The 19,263-nt window shown below is 42.0% G+C and overlaps 3 protein-coding genes across 5 annotated transcripts; 2 read left to right on the forward strand and 1 right to left on the reverse strand.

Moving 5' to 3' along the window:
• The first annotated feature begins 582 nt into the window (after positions 1-582).
• LOC114764445 (adipocyte plasma membrane-associated protein) lies at positions 583-9,306 on the forward strand. 3 transcript variants are annotated; one of them, XM_028954102.1, is made up of 9 exons: positions 583-846; positions 2,701-2,790; positions 2,912-3,033; positions 3,134-3,232; positions 4,444-4,596; positions 4,945-5,057; positions 5,633-5,793; positions 5,862-6,060; positions 6,917-9,306. In XM_028954102.1, the coding sequence occupies exons 2-9, from the start codon at positions 2,702-2,704 to the stop codon at positions 7,121-7,123; spliced, it is 1,143 nt and encodes a 380-aa protein (XP_028809935.1). In that variant the 5' UTR covers positions 583-846; position 2,701; the 3' UTR covers positions 7,124-9,306. The 3 variants fall into 3 exon arrangements, with proteins under 3 accessions (XP_028809935.1, XP_028809937.1, XP_028809936.1); XM_028954104.1 differs by having other exon boundaries at positions 6,931-7,073; XM_028954103.1 differs by lacking the exon at positions 583-846 and adding an exon at positions 2,450-2,492.
• Positions 9,194-16,005, reverse strand: gnsa (glucosamine (N-acetyl)-6-sulfatase a). Its single transcript, XM_028954100.1, has 14 exons — positions 15,633-16,005; positions 15,466-15,525; positions 14,830-15,036; positions 14,572-14,637; positions 13,953-14,051; positions 13,149-13,316; positions 12,926-13,008; positions 12,681-12,799; positions 12,241-12,344; positions 12,049-12,150; positions 11,803-11,913; positions 11,427-11,537; positions 11,027-11,187; positions 9,194-10,408 (listed from the first exon to the last, which is right to left on the reverse strand). The coding sequence occupies exons 1-14, from the start codon at positions 15,789-15,791 to the stop codon at positions 10,333-10,335; spliced, it is 1,626 nt and encodes a 541-aa protein (XP_028809933.1). The 5' UTR covers positions 15,792-16,005; the 3' UTR covers positions 9,194-10,332.
• Positions 16,006-17,092: 1,087 nt separating this feature from the next.
• Positions 17,093-19,239, forward strand: LOC114764450 (TBC1 domain family member 30-like). The gene is made up of 3 exons (XM_028954115.1): positions 17,093-17,602; positions 18,639-18,803; positions 19,054-19,239. The coding sequence occupies exons 1-3, from the start codon at positions 17,191-17,193 to the stop codon at positions 19,158-19,160; spliced, it is 684 nt and encodes a 227-aa protein (XP_028809948.1). The 5' UTR covers positions 17,093-17,190; the 3' UTR covers positions 19,161-19,239.
• The last annotated feature ends 24 nt before the right edge of the window (positions 19,240-19,263 follow it).

Consider the following 19,263-nt stretch of genomic DNA (forward strand, 5'->3'; position numbering starts at 1 on the left):
GCAAACAATAAAAAAACCCAACAAACTATACAATTATTTAACTTCAATAGGACCTTTCAACCTATAAAATGTTAATCATGTTATACATATCATATACAGTACAGGCCAAAAGTTTGGACACCTTCTCATTCAATGTGTTTCCTTTACTTTCATGACCATTTACGTTGGTAGATTCTCACTGAAGGCATCAAAACTATGAATGAACACATGTGGAGTTATGTACTGTACATTCTATGTCTTTCTGTCTGTGCAGCTGTAGCATAAGCAATTTCCCTTGGGATTCATAAAGTTTTTTTTATTCTGAATCTGTAGAAGCTACATGTCTAGGGTGCTAGTAGCCTAGTGGGTAACACACTCGCCTATGAACCAGAAGACCCAGGTTCAAATCCCACTCACTACCATTGTGTCCCTGAGCAAGACACTTAACCCCAAGTTGCTCCAGGGGGGGGACTGTCCCTGTAAGTACTGACTGTAAGTCGCTCTGGATAAAGGCGTCTGATAAATGCTGTAAATGTAAAATGTAAACGTCTGACTGATTATGGAGGAATAAACGAGGTAACGGCTTGCCATACGCGGTCCACCGTCGTTTCCAAACGAACGCGCGACGTTTCCAATTCTATACCGTCGGTAAAGATCCAAAATGCTTGATCGTCTCAGAATGCTAATTGTTTGGTAATTAAAACTGGGCTTCGCGCATCGGATGAGCGTAATGGACGAGTTCCGCCGCGCGTCGGTGTCCTCTGAGTGAACTCTTCTGACGTCGCAAAACAGACACGAACGGGCGAGAGTGTCACCTGCTTCGCGACGGAGAAAGCGGGACCCCGCCGTCCACGACACCGGCGTGAAGTACGTTTCCTGTAATATTACTGTAATGTTTTTTTAGGGAGCCAAGGGTTCAGTTGCATGCATAGTCAAATGTGACTTTAATTTAGCCAATTATTAGTTCGAGGCATTTGTAGCACAGAGCTAATGTAGTGTACCTCTGTCCGTTTAACGTCCAGTCACTTGCGCAACGCCACGTGCAATTTTCGATGTTTATTACATCTTAAAACCGTCCATGCAAGCCTCAATGTTCGTAATTTATTCTGATGCAGGGCGAACAGATATCGAGAGGTCGATCCCGTGCTAATGTGATGTATTCCCGATTAATCCAAGAAACAGAATTATAGTGTTCATGCTACTGTTGTTATTTAAAGTCAAATCTGTAATCTAGTATGGCCATTGATCACCCATAACATTACAGCCAAGCCTATTATTGTGTAAGTCTGAAGCATCGCAGACCCATTGAACAACAACAAGAACAACCTTTATTTCTGATATAGCCCATAATTTTGTTATACTTTTATTAATCCCGAAGGAAATTGCTTCTCTGCATTTAACCATCACCCATGGTGAGCAGTGTGTGGGGACGGTGCTTTTCTCAGTTGCACCTTGGCCTTCTGATTACAGGGCTGCCTCCATAACCGCTAGGCCACCCACTGCCAAACTCACGTACAGTACGTCTCAATGGGCTTTGACAGGCCCTACAGCTGACACCCCCACACTTGACCCTTCTGCACACAAGAAAAAACTCCAGTAAAAAAACTCCAGGAGAGAGCAGGGTTGGTGATGATTTGTCCAAGAAAAGAAAATAAGTCCATCAGGTGTAGTGGTGGAAAAGTGTATCAGGGCTCTTAGTTTTGTAAACTCAAAATCTACAGAAATCGAACGAGAGTTGCTGGTGTCTTCCTCTTGTAGGTCGCTTTGGATAAAAGCGTCTGCAAATAAAGTAAAGTAAAGTAAAGTGAAGCACAGGGTCCTCTAAAGTAAGTGGTATCTCTAACCAAAACATTAGCAGTTAAACTTTTAAATTTGCGGAGGCCACCTTTAGCCCGTCGCCAGGTCCAATTAAGGTGTCACTGCATCAAGGGTACCTTCCACATGAATACAGGACCCAAATGTTTCCTGGCCACAGCCATCTAATCCACGGGATTAATTGCACACACACACACACACACACACACAGACTCATTCAACCAACCAACCACATCTGACCAAACCATGTTCTTTCATTGCAATCCAGTTCTGACACTGGCAGGCCAGCTTTATGCTCTTTTGGTGGTGGCATGGTCACCCTGACCTGTCTACACAGCAAGTGTTCTATCATAACCGGCTTTACAGTTTCAGCAAATTGAGATCTTCTGTGGCTTTAGACCAGATGTACTAACCATCACATTGCGCGTGGGCCCCCAGTGTCCTTCATGTAGGAACTAACATATAAACTGCATAATGTGAACACCCCACTGAATCTGCTATTCTGGAGATGCCATTCACATGTCTGTGAAGATTCTCAGTCAGATCCAGGTTAAGTTGTCTGAAAGTTGAGTCCGGGCAACTGGACCTCTTTCTTTAAGGTTGAAACGTTTCATTCTGCATCCACAGAACTCCCATTAACAAATCCACTTTACCAATCTAAGGGAAGTTGGATAGTGACCAGAAAATTTATCCTCCAGGTTAGTTTCACCTCACTACTTCCTTGAATAGGCTCGTTGAGTGAAACGAGCTATTCTGGAATTGCTGCATAACTGTTACTTGTCACAATTTTGTCCTTGTTCTTCATGGTGATTCAAGATCATTTGATTCACTGACACTCCAATGTCATTCACTTGACTCAATTGTTTTTGACCGACTGATCGTGTAAGTGGGACCATTGTTTTTCAGGATGAACCTCTGGTCCATCCTGGTGGCGTTCCTGGCCTTGGCAGTTGGGATTTACTTCATCCCGTCACCCATTGATCCAGAGCCCTTTGTGTGAGTTACGCATCCCATGCTCACCGCTGTGTCCATTTGTCCATTTATTGAAGTGAGATCACATCTGCACTTCTTTAGATGCAAGAAAGTGAAAGAAATGCAGTGTTAACCTGTTTTTAAGATTCGAGGGGCCACCTCCCGCTTTAGAGGGGCCTTTGGCTCTGAACAGACGACTTCAGAGGGGGAGGAGGCTCTTTCTAGGACAGCTCAAGGGCCCTGAGTCTTTCACAGCAGATCAGGAAGGTAAGTGTTTGTTCCTAACCCAGCATCCCCATTTGTGTTTTAGTGGCAGTTCTGTCTGGCCATAACTTATTTTTCCTCCTTTTTTGGAATCGCTCCATAGGGAATGTGTACACAGGCACAGTTGATGGGAAGCTGTGGCGGATTCACCGGGACACACTGGCTTTCATCACACAGATGGGACAGAACGTCCCAGAATGTGGTGAATATACATTTTAATCATTATGCAGATACCGTTTTACTAATTATGAAATATCAAGTGAAATTTCACTTCAGTCAGCAGTAATTTCTTGCTTCTCTACACAAAGGAGTAGATTTGACACCCCCCTCTGCATTATTCACTGCTTGACACACACTTTTTGTCTGCTTGTCAGCTTCTGTAAATCACAGCATGGAGAGTTCCAATGAGTTGTTAATTATTTAAGGGCCCCTAGAATGGAGAGAAATTATGACTTTTTAGAAACAGTGTGTGCGTGTGCGTGTGTGTGTGTATATATATATATCTTTAGTGTATTATCCTTTTTATACACTTTCAAGTGTTAATAAAATTGAAGATACTATTCTAAAACCAGGTTTGCTAAATTCGGGGGTGATCACATAGCCTGTTTCATTTTTAAAAGGCGAACCTTTAACCGTAAACAAGTAGTGATTAAAATATCATAGACAAAGCTATAGCTTTGTAACGGAGCTACTCCCCGGCACCCAGCGTCATGCAGGCCCCGCCCCTTCCCGATTCTCTACACCTGTTTCCCCTCCTTTAAAGGAGAGCCTGCACCAGTGTTCCAGGTCCGGTCTTATTAGTTTGTCAATGGCACGTGTTCGTCTGTCAGCGGCGTAGTGCTAGTATGTGGGTTTGTGTACTTGCAATGTGTGTGGTAAGTGGGCCGGTGTGGGCGCAGGGCAGACCCCAGACGGTCCATGCCAGCAGGGATGGTCCAAGTTGTGGCTTGAGTTGGGTGTTTTAGTAATGGTGTTGAGTGTTGTGTTTTTACAGATGTTGTGCGTGTCTGGAGTGTCCCCCGTGTGAGTGAGCCTTTCCTTTCCACGTTTCCACTTCCCCTTCCCCAAAGTAGATTCCGATGTTTGTCCGTTCTATAAAGGTCTTGTAGACCATGGTATAAAACATAACTTTTGGTATGGCAATGATACAAACAGGATAATCTCCTTCAAAATGTCTCCTAAAAGAAACCTGCTCCTTCCTCATGACCTTCTGGATTATGATTTACCTACAGCTCACATCACAGTTCATCCAATTTGTTTGCATTGTCATAAATTCTTATTTTTTTAATACTTTTTTCTCTTGTCTGTAGTTTTACTTGTTCTGAATTAAATTTTATCAAATTTGCATGACATACATGGTGGTAATGAATATGCAACCTGACATTTGATCTTTTTTTTGTTGTTTTACCATAGGAACCAATGTGGACTATGAACCGGTGTGTGGTCGACCTCATGGGCTGAGGCTGGACCAGGATGGACAACTTATAGTTGCAGACTCCTACCTTGGTCTGTTCAAGGTTGACCCCATGAGTGGAGAGAAAACACTGCTGCTATCCAGCAAGGACGGTCTGTGAGCACTGTGTCACCACTGTCTTAAGGCGACATTTAGACACTCTAGCCAAATCTGATTTATGTTCATATCTGATTGGAATATCTAGCAAGTGTGAAAATCCAGAAGTCAATCCAGTATATTGAATTATGATTTTCGACTTCTATAGAAGTCGCTGGTGTCTTCCTCTTGTAAGTCGCTTTGGATAAAAGCATCTGCTAAATAAAGTAAAGTAAAGTATGATTTTTACACTAAAATTCTTCTGACAGCCACAACATACAGCGTATTTATTTATTGTCAAAATGTTGGGAAGTTCTCCTTCTTTGTACACTCACATTGTAATAAATATTTTATTCCATGGTTAGGGTGTGATGGAATTCCTTTTGGATTCCTGAATGGCCTGGAACTCTCTCGGAATGGAACTGTTTTCTTCACTGACTCTAGTACCAAGTGGGGCAGGAGACACGTCCGATATGAGGTGAGGATGAAAAAGCTGTTAATGTGTTTGCGCTGCACCATAACATGTGACATTTTTATGAATGGCCTTTGATTTAAGGTTTTAGTCTTTGTGGATACTGTACACTAATGAAAATAAGTAGTGTAGAGTGAACTATATAACCTGTTATAAAATAATGGAGAAATGTGTTTTAGACACAAATGTATAACCAGCATGACTAATTTGTAGTAGTGTATACAATACAGCCAGATTTTATTTCATACAGCCAGATTTTATTTCATTTTATTTCATTTTAAGTAAGGAGCCCAACACAGCAGAAAAACAGAAATCCCATCTGTAGAATGGGGTTACAAAAAACAAGAACAAAGGGGGGAAAAAAGATCTAAAGAGGCCACATTGAGAAGACAGGAGATTGGTTGCTGGGATACTCAATGCCTTCCCTTTCAAGAATAAATTTAACATATAGTAGATTCATTTAAAAACATGATATTCAAATCAGTGAAGCAATGAATAAAGTCCAGGCAACTTCAACTCCAAATGTTTTTTCATTACTACCTTCTAAAATAGAGACTGATCTTGGTGGTTAAATCTTGCAGGTGATTGAGACCAATCATTTGGGCCGCCTCCTGTCATACGACCCCGAGACAGGCCACGTGCAGACATTACTGCACTCTCTGTTCATGCCCAACGGCATTGCCTTATCTCCAGAGGAGGACTTCATCATATTGGCTGAGACCAGCATCGGACGCGTAAGCAGGTAATCAGCTGCTTGTATTATTTTTCTGTGAATCCTGCAGATACATAAGAATATCATCTGTGCCGCAGGTACTGGTTAAAAGGGCCCGAAGTTGGCAAAAAGGAAACCCTGATAAATAACATGCCTGGTTACCCTGACAACATTCGGCTGAGTGACCGGGGCACCTTCCTTGTGGGACTGAACACCATCCGTTTCCATGGCCGTCTGCTGGCCCCCTTTTTGGACCTCATTGGGCCCTTCCCTGCTATAAAACGCTTAATGACCAAGGTAACTTTCTATTCAAATTGAATTGAAGTACAAATCTGCAACATGACCTCCATATTCTGATTTTTCGTTTGAACACACCTTTGAGAGTGTTATTAAAGTACAATTGTATTACCAGACAAATACATTCTAAATTAGTGGGGGTAAAAGGAAAGTGCATTGATTAAATTTCAAATGTCCCAGACATTTATTTGATCAACTAGGTATGAGCTATGAAGCTTTTAACTGAAGTTGTCAGGTAATCAGTTGATAACTTATCTTAGTATTATTAGTATTATTATAGTATATATTATGTACTGCTCATTGTGGTCTCAAAAATTATTATTCCATATGACATTACATGGAAGGTGTCAGGGATTCGTGAGGGCTGGGAAGAATGGACTCAATCTCTTGACTCATGAACAGTTAACAAGTCACATGGACATCTACACAGAGAACGTGGCTAAAAAGTCAGTTACCGGATGAGGACTAGACTCGATCAACTTTATACACATGAAAACAGGTGCACACAACCAGGGCATCAGGACACATAAAACGAACATTAAACTCTGTCCTGGAATGCGGAGCCAGAGCACGCCCAAAAGAATGAATTGTGAAGTGCATTTATTATCCCCGAATGTAAATGTTTATAATAAGATGCATGTTTTAGACATGTTTTAATTGCATGTCAGTTAAAGTGGAAAACCTTTGCAGCAACAGGATCTTTATTCTCAAAACCTCATAAAACACTAAGTGTGAAACTGATTTCAGAGTTATTCAGAACAAAAGATTATTTAGTTATCAGATGCATTCACCTGTTTAATTTTAATTATGAATGGTATTCATCATTGTTGTGTGGCCTGTTCTCTCTGAATCTCAGCTTATTCCTCTCAGCTGGTATAATTTACTCCTGCCAATGTATGGACTGATCCTGGAACTGAGCCCAGAGGGAGAGATTCTGGACAGTCTCCACGACCCCAACGGCAGCCTCACCTGGACCATCAGTGACGTTTTTCAGCACGGAGGACTCTATTACCTGGGAAACACTGACCTGCCCTTCTTACCAGTCCTAGAGGATTGGGGTTAGGTGGTTGGCGGTCTATTGTAGATTCTGGAGAAGTGTTCATAAACTGAGTTACATTGAGAGAGCTTGTTAAAGAATTGTTTCATATTGATTTAAAATGTGTTTCTTTTAAACGGCAGATGAAAGCAATATAGTAGTTTCATCTATTAATCTACATACAAATCTTTTTTTATTTTTTAATGAAAAACAATAATAATAATTTCATATATGTACTGGTGAGTGAGGATGGAGATCCTTGCAGAGATGGGGAACTAGTGGAATGAAGGGCATATGTGTTCATATCTTCACACACTTCATGATCCTAGCAGCAGAGTTCTGGATGCACTGCAGTCTCTAAAGACTCTTGCTTGAAATCCAGATGAGTAGAGCATGGCAGTAGTCAAGATGAGACAAAGGCTGGACATTGATAGCGTGGGACGAGGCTTGTCAATGTTTTTGAGGTGCAGATACGAGGTCTTGCAGAGTTGCTTGATCTTGTTTTCAAAAGTGAGGTGGGGTTCAAATCTTACACAAAGGTTGGTGACTGAAGAGAAGAGGGGACTATAGCTTCAGGCTTGGAGCTGTTCAGATGAAAATTCTGCTTTATCTACATCCTTATTTCCTCCAGACATATGGTAAGTGTTGATGGCATTGATGATGCTGAAGGTCGAGAGGCAGCTGTAGTTTTAACATATAATTGTCTATCTGCATAATAGTGAAATGAGATTCCATGGTGGCTGATTATGTCCAAGGTGGAGAATGAAGAGGATGGGGAGAAGGACCGACCCCTGAGGAACTCATCAGCTGGCACTGTACAGTTTGGATTTAGCATCTCCAAATGAAATTAGTTCTTTCTGTGAGTTAGGATGTAATCCAGTTGAGGTCAGTACCAGGATCATCAGTGTCAAGTACAGCAGAGAGATCCTTTAGGTTGAGGACGGAGGGGCAGCCGGCATCTGCTTCCATTAGAAGGTCATTTGTTACCCTTACCAGAGATGTTTCTGTGCTGTATGAAGAGTGGAGTGAAAAGGTTATTGTTTTTAAGATGGTCCTGAAGGTGGAGAGGAAAGGAAGTTTGGAAATATTTATTGTGAAGTGGTCTAATTCTGGCCTGCTTTCGAGTAGGTGGGATGAAGCCAGTCTTAACTGAGTGGTTTATTACACAGGTGATGAGGGGGCAGTGGTGGCCTAGTGGTTAAGGAAGAGGGCCCCGTAATCAGAAGGTTGCCGGTTCGAATCCCGGTCTGCCAAGGTACCACCGAGCAAAGTACCGTCCCCACACTGCTCACTTATATCACAAGTGACAATCACTTCACTTTCACTTCACTTTCGCTTATGGTGGTAGTATTGGCTTTTACCAGAAAACTGGTCCAGGGCACAGGTAGAGGGTCTTGTTTTCCTGATTGTCCTCCACCTCTTGCTGTGATACTGCAGGGAAGCAGATTAGAGTCTGGGAAATCTTAATGGTACATTTGCAGATAGATTTGGTTGAACAGGGGGACCACATAGAGCAGAACGAATTGACTCACCATTTTTTTACAGAACTCTTCTGTAGCATCTGTAAGTGGAGGGGTTTGTGGTTTGACTAGATGATTTATAGTGGAAAACAACTGCTTGAAACTTCCTGAACTCTCTCTGATGAAGCTGGAGTACAATTGTGACCATGCATCTCTCAGGGACTGAGCATGCTCTTGGTGTTCTCTATAAGCTAGCTGGTGGACTGTAAGACCAGAGGCTTTATGACATCTCTTGAGCAAACGCCCCATCTTCATTTTCCGTAGTTCTTTTGTGAACCATGGAGCGGAGTGGTATAAAGTAACTCTTCTGGTCTTGACTGGTGCATGAACGTCCAGAAGTAATTTTAAAATTTTTTTTATCTATACGTGTATACTGAAATTCTTCATACTGATGAGAAACCTGAACTGGCATGCATTTTGGAACAGACATGAACAGACATATGCTGTAATATAATCTTAGGGAAATGTAATAAATTACTAATTACCCTTCATTGGTGTATAAAACTTTATTATATCATAAAAGTCAAGATTTGAATGTTGTATGTAATTTTTAGAAAAAAAGACAGAAACTAAGCAATAAATGTTTAAAAGTGTTTATTGATCAAACAGGCAAGCCAAGAATGTAAACTTCAATAATTTAAACAAAGATAACTACCACATATGTACTCGACATTAAAAAGTGCATCAGTTGAATAATTGTCTTTTTCCCCCCTCCTCTGACTTCTGTATCTTATTAAATTGCAAAAAAATATTCTCTCATTACAATCACCATTAATAGTTTAAGGACAGGAGTTAGTCTTAGAAAGTCACTGCTATAAATAAACATTTCCCTTAAATACATTTGTATCAATTCCATCCATACCTAGTTCACATTTGATTCATTATTTGGACATTTAACCTGAATTAAAAATTGTGATCAACACCTTTGGCTCATTGGCAATTAAATTTCAGTCACTGACTAGTCAAAAATTGAAAGTTGAACACAGCATGTGAAGTGGTTGTAGCAGAGTACTTTATGTAAGTGAATAAAAAAAAAATGTTGATATTATGCACATTTTATTTTCTGAAACATTTAAAAATAGCCTTGATCACTGGTGTCACTCAATGGAACAATGCAAAGTCATGAATAAAACCAGAGGGAAAAAAAAAAAGAAGATGAAAGCCATTTTGTCACACTATTTATAAAATTTACTTCATAAGGCCTACAAACAGATCCCAAAAACACTGATCATTTGGAAAATCATGAACGCATCTGATCTGTTACCATCATGTCTTATTGAGCCTAGTGGTTTACAGCATATCTACCAGTCATGTCCAACAGTCTCAATATTTGTTAGTGAATATGGCCTAAAAAGTGTTAGAAAGCTGAAAACAATTCTAAATGAACATCATTGACCTAACGAAAATATCTAGTTAATGGCAGTCCTCAATGACGAGACACAAAGGGCAGCATTGGAGTGTCTCTCTCGCTCTCTCTCTCTCACACACACACACACACACACACACACACAAGGCAGCCTCGATATAAATGGCTGTAGGGAGTTCATTTAAAGTGTCAAGAACTCTCTGCCAGCATCCCACGTAACCTCACCGCGGGATGTCTGAAGTGGGTATGTTCACAAAATACAAGGCAACTGTAAGACAAGTGGAAAGGGGGGGGGTCGGGTGTCAACTTTCATCCTCTCCTCCCTCTCCCCTTAATTTCTCATTTCCCTCCTACTTGAGAGCCTGGTGCAGTCTGCTTATGTGTGGGCCGTGGTCGTTGAACATCAATCGTGGATCAAACTTATACCTGTAGGAGAGGGTACACATTTGAGACAAGAGGGGAAAAAAAACCTTATTGACCATAAGAACTCTTTACAGAAGAGGTCTTCATTTATCAGTTCAGATGAGAACTAACTTGAGGTCTTCATTAAAACATGTCAGACATGTCCTCTGGCTCCCTCGACTGGTACAGGAGTATCTGAGATTATTGGCCAGGAAAATTTTTATTATTTCACAGCTGCTGCATTTTTAAATGCTGTGCGGTCGTCAGAGGAAGACTGCAAATACTAAATAATAAATCAATGTGTGAATAAAATTACAATGCGTGTCATAGGCCTGTCCAACTTTTTTCTAATGCCAGTCAAAATTAAAATATTTCAGATTTTTCTCTAGAGGTGGCACTCATCCACTATTTCACAAACATTTTAAACTTCATTAAATTAAGTCTTTTTGGTTTTGGAAAGGTTTCACTAACTAGAAGGCGCATTAAAATAATGGTATCATGAAATATCACATACCAAAGTCTTGAACTGAAACCACAAAGATGAAACCACAAACTTCAATGCAATATGAGCCTAAAATGCACATCATACCACAACTGTTTTACTATTAATAATCAGGAGAGGCTAATATTACAGGTTCTGACCGTGCATCAAAGACGCCTGCCGTTCTGCAGGACTGTCCAGAACATGATTGAAGCATCATCAGGCGGTGGTTCATCTTCTCCAGCACCTCTTGTTCAATGCTCTTGGCAATGTTAGTGAGCTGGAATGGGTCTGCAGTCAGGTTGTAGACCTCTACAAACACCTGAACATGCAAGAAAGATGACAACTTTGGCTTCATTAATGCTCTAATAGGTGAAAGTTGATGCATTCAACATATTGCCAAACCCTAGTTAGCTGATATGGCTCATTAGATAATTATTACTGTAACAAAGTACTGAATGAGTAGCAAGTGCATATCCAGATGATCACTGGATATGTTCACCCAAGCCTATTAAGAACAGAGCGAATAAAATAGAACTCAAGGCAGGCTGATGCTCTCACCTCACTGTCATCAAACTCACAGTACTGAAGGTTTGTGGAGGTTGAGACGGTACGAACGCAGGCATAGGTGTTATTGTACGAATCCTCACACACACAGTCTGGGAAGCATTCCTGTGGACACATGTGCACACGCACGCACACACACACACACACACACACACACACATTTTATGCACACTGAACTTGCCAATGAACCAGAGGACCCAGGCTCAAACCCCACTTACTACCATTGTGTCCCTGAGCAAGACCCTCAACCCTGAGTGTCTCCAAGGGGACTGTCCCTGTTACTACTGATTATGAGTCGCGTCTGACAAATGGCATAAATGTAAATGTACTAAACTATTAGGCATAAAGAGTAACCCATAACGTTTCTTACCGAGACCCCAGGGCCAAGCAGAGGACATGCTGGGTCAGAGATGTTGCTCCCTTCTCCTTCATATTCCACCAGCATGTCTGTTCTCCAGCTGCTGCTGTTGCTCTGCCCGTTCTGAGACACACATTTACAATCCATTGTCTTTCATTCACTAAGCATTGCATGCTGCCTTCTGCATAACAGATTATAATCAATAATACTACTTCTTGAACAGCAGAACAACTTTCATTTTTAAGAGAATTAAATTACCATAAGAGGCAGGAATGATATGCCATCCATCTTTGTTTGGTTGATGTTAATCCCAGCCATGTCTAGGATTGTGGGACCCAGATCCACATTGGCAATAAGCATCTAATCAGAGGAAGTTATGGGGTCAAGGAGAAGAAACAATTTTGTATTTTCATTAAACTAGCTTTCATTAAGGCTATAATGGTTCCTTACTGGACTTGTCTGGTTGGGCTTGATGTTGGGTCCTCGGACCAGAAGGGGGACTCTGATGTCAAACTCATAGAGTTGGCGCTTGTCCACTGGAAGTGAGAACTGGCCTATGAGGACAAACACATGAAAACAAATCAGGTACAGAACTTCAAGATTCCTTTAAATATAAAAGCAGAACACCAATGACATAAATGTCCATGTAAACAGTGCGTACACTTTTTAAATATGTGGTGCGTGTTGTAGAGGCGTTATGTTGGTTATGTTACGTTGGTTTTCTGCACGGATGCCGAAATACGCATTACTTATACTGATCTCACTTCCCACGTTGCAGTCATTAGCTTAGCTTTCCCAAATAAATAGGTTACCAGTTTCATGTATTAATTTGATTAATGAAATTAGTGAAATTAATAGGGCCACCATTTAGTTCCTCTTATGAACAGTACCAGTGTGGTATCCGTTGTCCGAGGTGAACATGATGTACGTGTTCTCCAGTTCCCCCCGCGCCTCCAGATTCTTCACCACTTTCTCAACTAGGTCATCCACAGACAAAAGAGTACGCCACCTAGTGTACACCACACAAACTGCACTTCAGAACATAGGCCAAGGTAGAACTCCACCAGCAGTTGAATCTTATTTGATAATGTACTGCAATAGTGACTGTTTACAGGAAGCAGGAAAGAAATGATACCGTTTCTGGAATGCATCATCCAGGAATTCCACTGAGGAGTTGGTCATAGGAGTCTTGGCCTGTCTGATCAGCCAGTGTTTGTCCTAAAGAAAGAGAACATTGTATTCTTCAAAAAGAAAAAAAAAAGCATTTAAAGAATCCTCCTGGTGAAACTTTATCCAACTAAATGCAATCGCTCACTAAATTAAGTAGTCACAGCATTGACTGTTCCATGGCGCTGTACCTTTCCATGTACATTAAAGCTGGGGTCGCGTGGAGCCTTGATGTCAGAGAATCTTCCCTCGTACTGAGGAGCTGCTGTCCATGGGGAGTGAGGTGCCGGCGTGGACACCATCATGAAGAAAGGTCTGTAGTTGGACTTGTAACTCAGGAACTCCAGTGAGACACTGGCCTGAAGAGAACAGTGTAACGGGTAAAGAAACGGACCCGTAATCAGAAGGTTCGAATCCCGAACTGGCAAGGTGCCACTGAGGTCCCGCCCCCACACACTGCTCCCGGGTGCCTGTCATGGCTGCCCACTGCTCACCAAGGGTGATGGTTAAAAGCAGAGGACACATTTCATTGTGTGCACCATGTGCTGTGCTGCAGTGATGACAATCACTTCACTTTCACTTATGATTAATGAAGTGCATGTATTACACAGACAAAACACTGCAGTGTGTAAACAAGTCTATTAAAATACAACACACAAAAAAAGTGATCATATTGCAAGGTCACATTCAGCATTTAGTGCACATTGAATCATAAAATGCTATATAAAATTATGAACCAAAATATAAATGGAGAAGATAATAGCCCAATGGATACCTTATAATATGTGCAATGGCACAATATTATTGCAGGTTATTCACATTTCAAATATTCAGAAACATTACTTTTATGTCTACAGAATAAAAAAAAAGCATGTGTATTGTAACACATCTATTGCAAGATTATTTTTGTTTATTCCATACTGCAGAACATTAGTTATTATTGAGAATGTAATTAATATTTTCTAATGTTTGCCTGAACTGACTGAGATCCTTACCAGCACATCAGTGAGGTAGTCCTGGCTGTAGTTCTGCCCATGGCGCTGAGGCTTCCCATTCACAGACAGCGTGTAATTGTAATATTTGGAGTTTTTTTCCTGTGGGGAACATTAATGTGCCTTATTACAGCCATTTACATTCAGCAGTTTATCAATCACCCCTTATCCAGAGCACCTTACAATCAGTAGTTACTGGGACAGTCCCCCTGGAGATCCTCAGGGTTAAATGTCTTGTTCAGGGATACAATGGCAGTAAGTGGGATTTGAACCTGGGTCTTTGTGGTCTTCTGGTTCATAGGCAAGAGTGTTGTACCTTGGTCAAAGTTTTTTTGAACTGGGAAGACTGCCATGGAAACAGTTGGCCTGATCAATCAAGGCCCATCTTACATGGATGTGGGCCAAACCCATCCTTTTTATTTCTGCATTTAGCTGAACAAAAAGCGTGTCTGTGATTCAGAAATCTTATTTTAAGGTCACGCCGTGGGTGGGCGTTAAACAAAGTAAAATCTAACTATGAACAGATATGGCTGGACGTAATCTGATAAGCAGCTAATCAGGTGCCCTGAAAAAGCCAACAAAAATTCATCAACCACATGACCAGAGCTTTTCTAAATCTTACCAAAGCAAACCAGTAGTCCCAGCCAGGAGGCACATATTCCACCCCTCCTGCTTCTGGGTTTCCATACTGAAAGAAAGAGTTATCGGTAAGTAAAGAAATTCTTCATGGTTTGCCCAAAGTGTCAGAAGTCAGTTGATAAAACCAAGATTGTTTCATTAATCCAGTATACATTTACCAGGGCCTAAGCAGTGATTAAAACGTCGTCATGGACTAATCTGCATACAGATTAAACCGGCATGAACCAGGGCGGGGCTCTACCTCATTCAGATACTTTCCAGCGAAGAAGGTCTGATAATAGGCGAGCTTCTGCAGCAACAGCGGGAAGGTGGCCGACTCCTGGCTCTTCTGCCAGGCCAGGCTGCTGCAATTTCCTTCCAGCGTGTTGTTGATCACATGGTGATTGTGGGGGTACTTCCCAGTCAGAATGCTGGCCCGGCTAGGGCAACACAAGGGACTGGCCACAAACTAGAAAAAAAAAAAATCTCCAAACTTCAGGAGTTTGATCTCAACCGCAACCCTTGCCAAAAAGAGGAACTTTATCTCTGAAAGGCTTATGGCAAATATATACTTCCAATAACGTGTGGTTTTTCGGGGTCTTCCACGTGTTGTACATTAACTAAGACAACCTTAGTGCCAAAAGGAGATAACATAAATAATAAATTCATAACCAAGTTCTGTTTTTTTATTTACATTTTCCAACCCGATGTGAGAAAGGATTAAGATTCTGTAATACCAAACAGGAAAACATCTTCCACTGGATTAAGTTAAGAGTTAAAACAGCACGTTTCTGTGACGTGCTTCAGAAAGTTGTAAAATAATCGTCCTCGGCGCCGAAGCACCAGAGGTCAGAGGTGCGATTCATCACGTGACGCAGGAGAAGCGAGGCGCCCTTACAGCGTTAGTGAACGAAATGCCAGCGTCGCCGATGAACTTTCTTGTCTTGTTCAGTGGCGTCTGGAGGAACAGATGCAGTGCATTAGAGTCCAGCACACGTGTTTATTTAACACCATCTTAAAATACATTCGCGTTGTGGAAACTGAAGCATGCATGATGTGCCTTACCATGCCGCCGATTGCAACGTCTAAATCATCGGTCAGGATCAAAACAATATTGGGCTTCCTGTACATCTTTGCGACAACAGCCAAGTTACTGGACAGCGCAGTGACGCAGATGAGGCTGAGGCGCAGCCATGTCCGCAGACAGACACGAACAGAGCCCATTGTGCGTCGAAATAAAAAAAAATATATATAATACAACCAGTCTCCCGGGCCCGTTTAAACGGATAAAAAGCGTGAAATGTAGTTATAGCGGGGAGAACACGCTCCCCCCCTCCCCTCCGCTCAGGCGACAGCAATAAACGCTCTTCCGCAGGGAACAGCGCCGCGCGTCCCTGTTCCCAGTCACGTGCTGCGCGGAAATCCCGGTCAGCTGATCCCGCGATACTCTGCACGTGGGAGCGGAGCAGACGCGGGGATGACGTCATATTATAATATACAACAATGTACAACAACAACGAAAGTAACCTGAAAGGATATTTTATATATGTTATATTGTGCCACAAACATCTTACGCTGTCTTTATGGGGTGTTGTGTGGAATTCTGAGGGAAAAATTGCATTTAATCCATTTTTGGAATAACAAAATATGGAACCCTCGTACCCCCAGCACCGTCGTACCTCAGATCTCTCATTAATCCTCGCACCTCAGACCTCTCCGATCCTCCAGCACTGCTCCACTGGTACCACCATCTCTCAAGGTACTACGAAAGCGTTCACCTAGACTCGTCTCTGTCTTGGATTTTAGGAGATATCGTTACATGTTCGAACACGAGCTAAAAACCCTAACCCTCTTTTTAGGAAATAGTTTAAATTAAATAGGGTTCTAACATATATATTTTTTAAATGTGGTAGTAGCCTAGAGGGTAACACACTCGCCTATGAACCAGAAGACCCAGGTTCGAATCCCACTCACTACCATTGTGTCCCCGAGCAAGACACTTAACCCTAAGTTGCTCCAGGGGGGGACTGTCCCTGTAACTACTGATTGTAAGTCGCTCTGGATAAGGGCGTCTGATAAATGCTCTAAATGTAAATGTTTTTTTTTTAACCAAAATAAGGGAACCAAATAAGGGATTTCAATTATTTAAAACACTTTTGTGTGTCACTCCGGATAAGAGTGTCTGCCAAAAGCTTAAAACGTGTGTGTGTGTTTTACACACACACACACACACACACACACACACACACACACACACACACATATATATATATATATATATATATATATATATATATATATATATATATATAAGGCATTCAATTGATTCATTTGATTTAGGCTGTCATCATATAATAGGAATTATTTCAACCCGTACATATTACATCAATTCAGTTAGAACAACGACTTTAAACGCGATTTGGCACCGAATCCAAGCGGGCCACGTCGTTTTACAGCTCGAACCCGCGGGGAGGTGCGCGCGCACCTGGCGGCCGCAGGAAACTTTCTTTCCCCGCAGCGGGAGCGCCGAGAGCCCGGAACTCCGGTTCCTCCTCCTGCTCCTGCTCCTCCTCCTCCTCCAGGCGAAGAAAACGCTCCGCGGCCGCGGGCCGCGCAGGTGAAAATGTCGCGGCCAGGTGACGTCGACGTCTGCTCGGAGGGGGAGAGCGGAGTGTTCGTCAACTCCGACGGCTTCTCGCCGTTCCACGCCGCCCCCCCGGCCGAGGCCGGCTGGCCCCTGACCTTCCAGGGCCCCGACGCGGCGGCGGAGACGGAGACGGACGCCGACACCTGCTGCCGCGGCGGCGGCGGCGACGGAGCTTCGCACCGGACGTCCATCGTGGACCGACTGCTGGTCGAGCTGTACGACACGTACACCCGCAGCAGCAGCAGGAGCGTGGACAGCCTGGACAGCTCGACCGAGGCGTCCAGCTCCGACGCGTTCCTGGGACGGAGCAACTCCGGCTCCAATTTCCTGCTGGAGCTCCAGGAGAAGCACACCAGGCGACATCAGATGAACTATCTCTCCCAGAAAGGTGCTTTTAATGCCGCTAATGTCTTACGCCGAGTTACATTATACGAGGCTTACGAAGAATGCTCAGAAGAATGCTAAAGCATTTCATGGGTGAATGATGCTGGTTTTTTCTGTGTCCATGTGGCTTAGTTACATTAACTAATGTATCAATCTGAAAATATCAGTAATAATCTTACCCTGCTTTACATTTTTTTTAAATACTAAATACAGTTCAGGCCAAAAGTTTGGACACCTTCTCATTCAATCCTTTATTGTCATGACTATTTACGTTGGTAGATTCTCACTGAAGGCATCAAAACTATGAATGAACACGTGGAGTTATGTACTTAACACAAAAAAAAAGGTGAAATAACTGAAAACGTGTTTTATATTCTAGTTTCTTTGCTCTGATTACTGCTTTGCACACTCTTGGCATTCTCTCGATGAGCTTCAAGAGGTCGTCACCTGAAATGCTTTTCCAACAGTCTTGAAGGAGTTCCCAGAGGTGTTTAGTACTTGTTGGGGTCCAGCTCACCCCAAACCATCTGAACTGGGTTCAGGTCCGGTGACTGTGGAGGCCAGGTCTCCACTTTTTGTTAAGTACATAACTCCACATGTGTTCATTCATAGTTTTGATGCCTTCAGTGAGAATCTACCAATGTAAATGGTCATGAAAATAAAGAAAACACAGGTGTGTCCAAACTTTTGGCCTGTACTGTATGTTCATTCAAACCCCTTTAAATTAAAATGAACAACATTGTTTTTGACCCTTGTATAAAAAGGACGTCACATAGAACTGTTCTACCCTCCTTAAAGGTCCCCTGACACGATCTTTTCAATTTTTTTTTTTGCTTTTATATAGCGGTCTTGTTGGTCCCCTAAGTTTGTATCTGAAGTCTGTTTCTGAAATTCATTTGATGTTTGTAGATCCAGGTGTTTTTTCTGTGGCAGAGCCACTGTTTTAATTTTATGGATTGCGCAGTAAAGAGCCTTTAACAGAATGCAAAAAAAGGCCACCTTTCTCACAGTGCTCGTGATGTTTTTTTTTTTCTGTCAAGATCCAGAAGACCTGAAGTGGATTGTACAGGAGGTGAACTATCGCATCGGCGTCCAGTCGGCCAAGCTGGTGAGGCAGCTGAAGAGGAAGGATCGACTCTGCAGCAAGCAGCAGAAGAACTGTGACATCATTACTGCATGCCTGCAAGCTGTGTCTCCAAAACGCAGTAAATATGAAATCCTTTCTTTCCTTACATTTGATCTCATCTTATTGCTTGTGCCTGTTTCACATTATTCATTACTATATCAAACTTTCCTATAGTAGCAATAAAAATTGCAATCTGTTCTCAAGTTATGTTTGTTCATCCTTTTTAGCATATTTTTTTTGCAAAACATAACTTGATGGCAGCTATGTGTTTATTTTTATTCTTTTTATTACTTTATAAGTGTAATTCTCTAATTTATCTGTGCACTTAGACCCTGACAGAAAGGTGGTCGAACTGGTCAACAAGCAGCTGTTAATGAAGTCCGTATTAAACATAGATGTCTTATTTCTCTTTATTTTACTCTCTTTTAAACTGTGAATTGTACAGCTTTATATATATATATATATAAACACACACACCCTGCAGAGCTCTTTAAAGATGGCTTTTATTGTACGTAAGGAACTGAAAAACGGTATTATAA

This window comes from Denticeps clupeoides, chromosome 15 (genome assembly GCF_900700375.1).
Source record: "Denticeps clupeoides chromosome 15, fDenClu1.1, whole genome shotgun sequence".
Classification (NCBI taxonomy): Eukaryota; Metazoa; Chordata; class Actinopteri; order Clupeiformes; family Denticipitidae; genus Denticeps; species Denticeps clupeoides.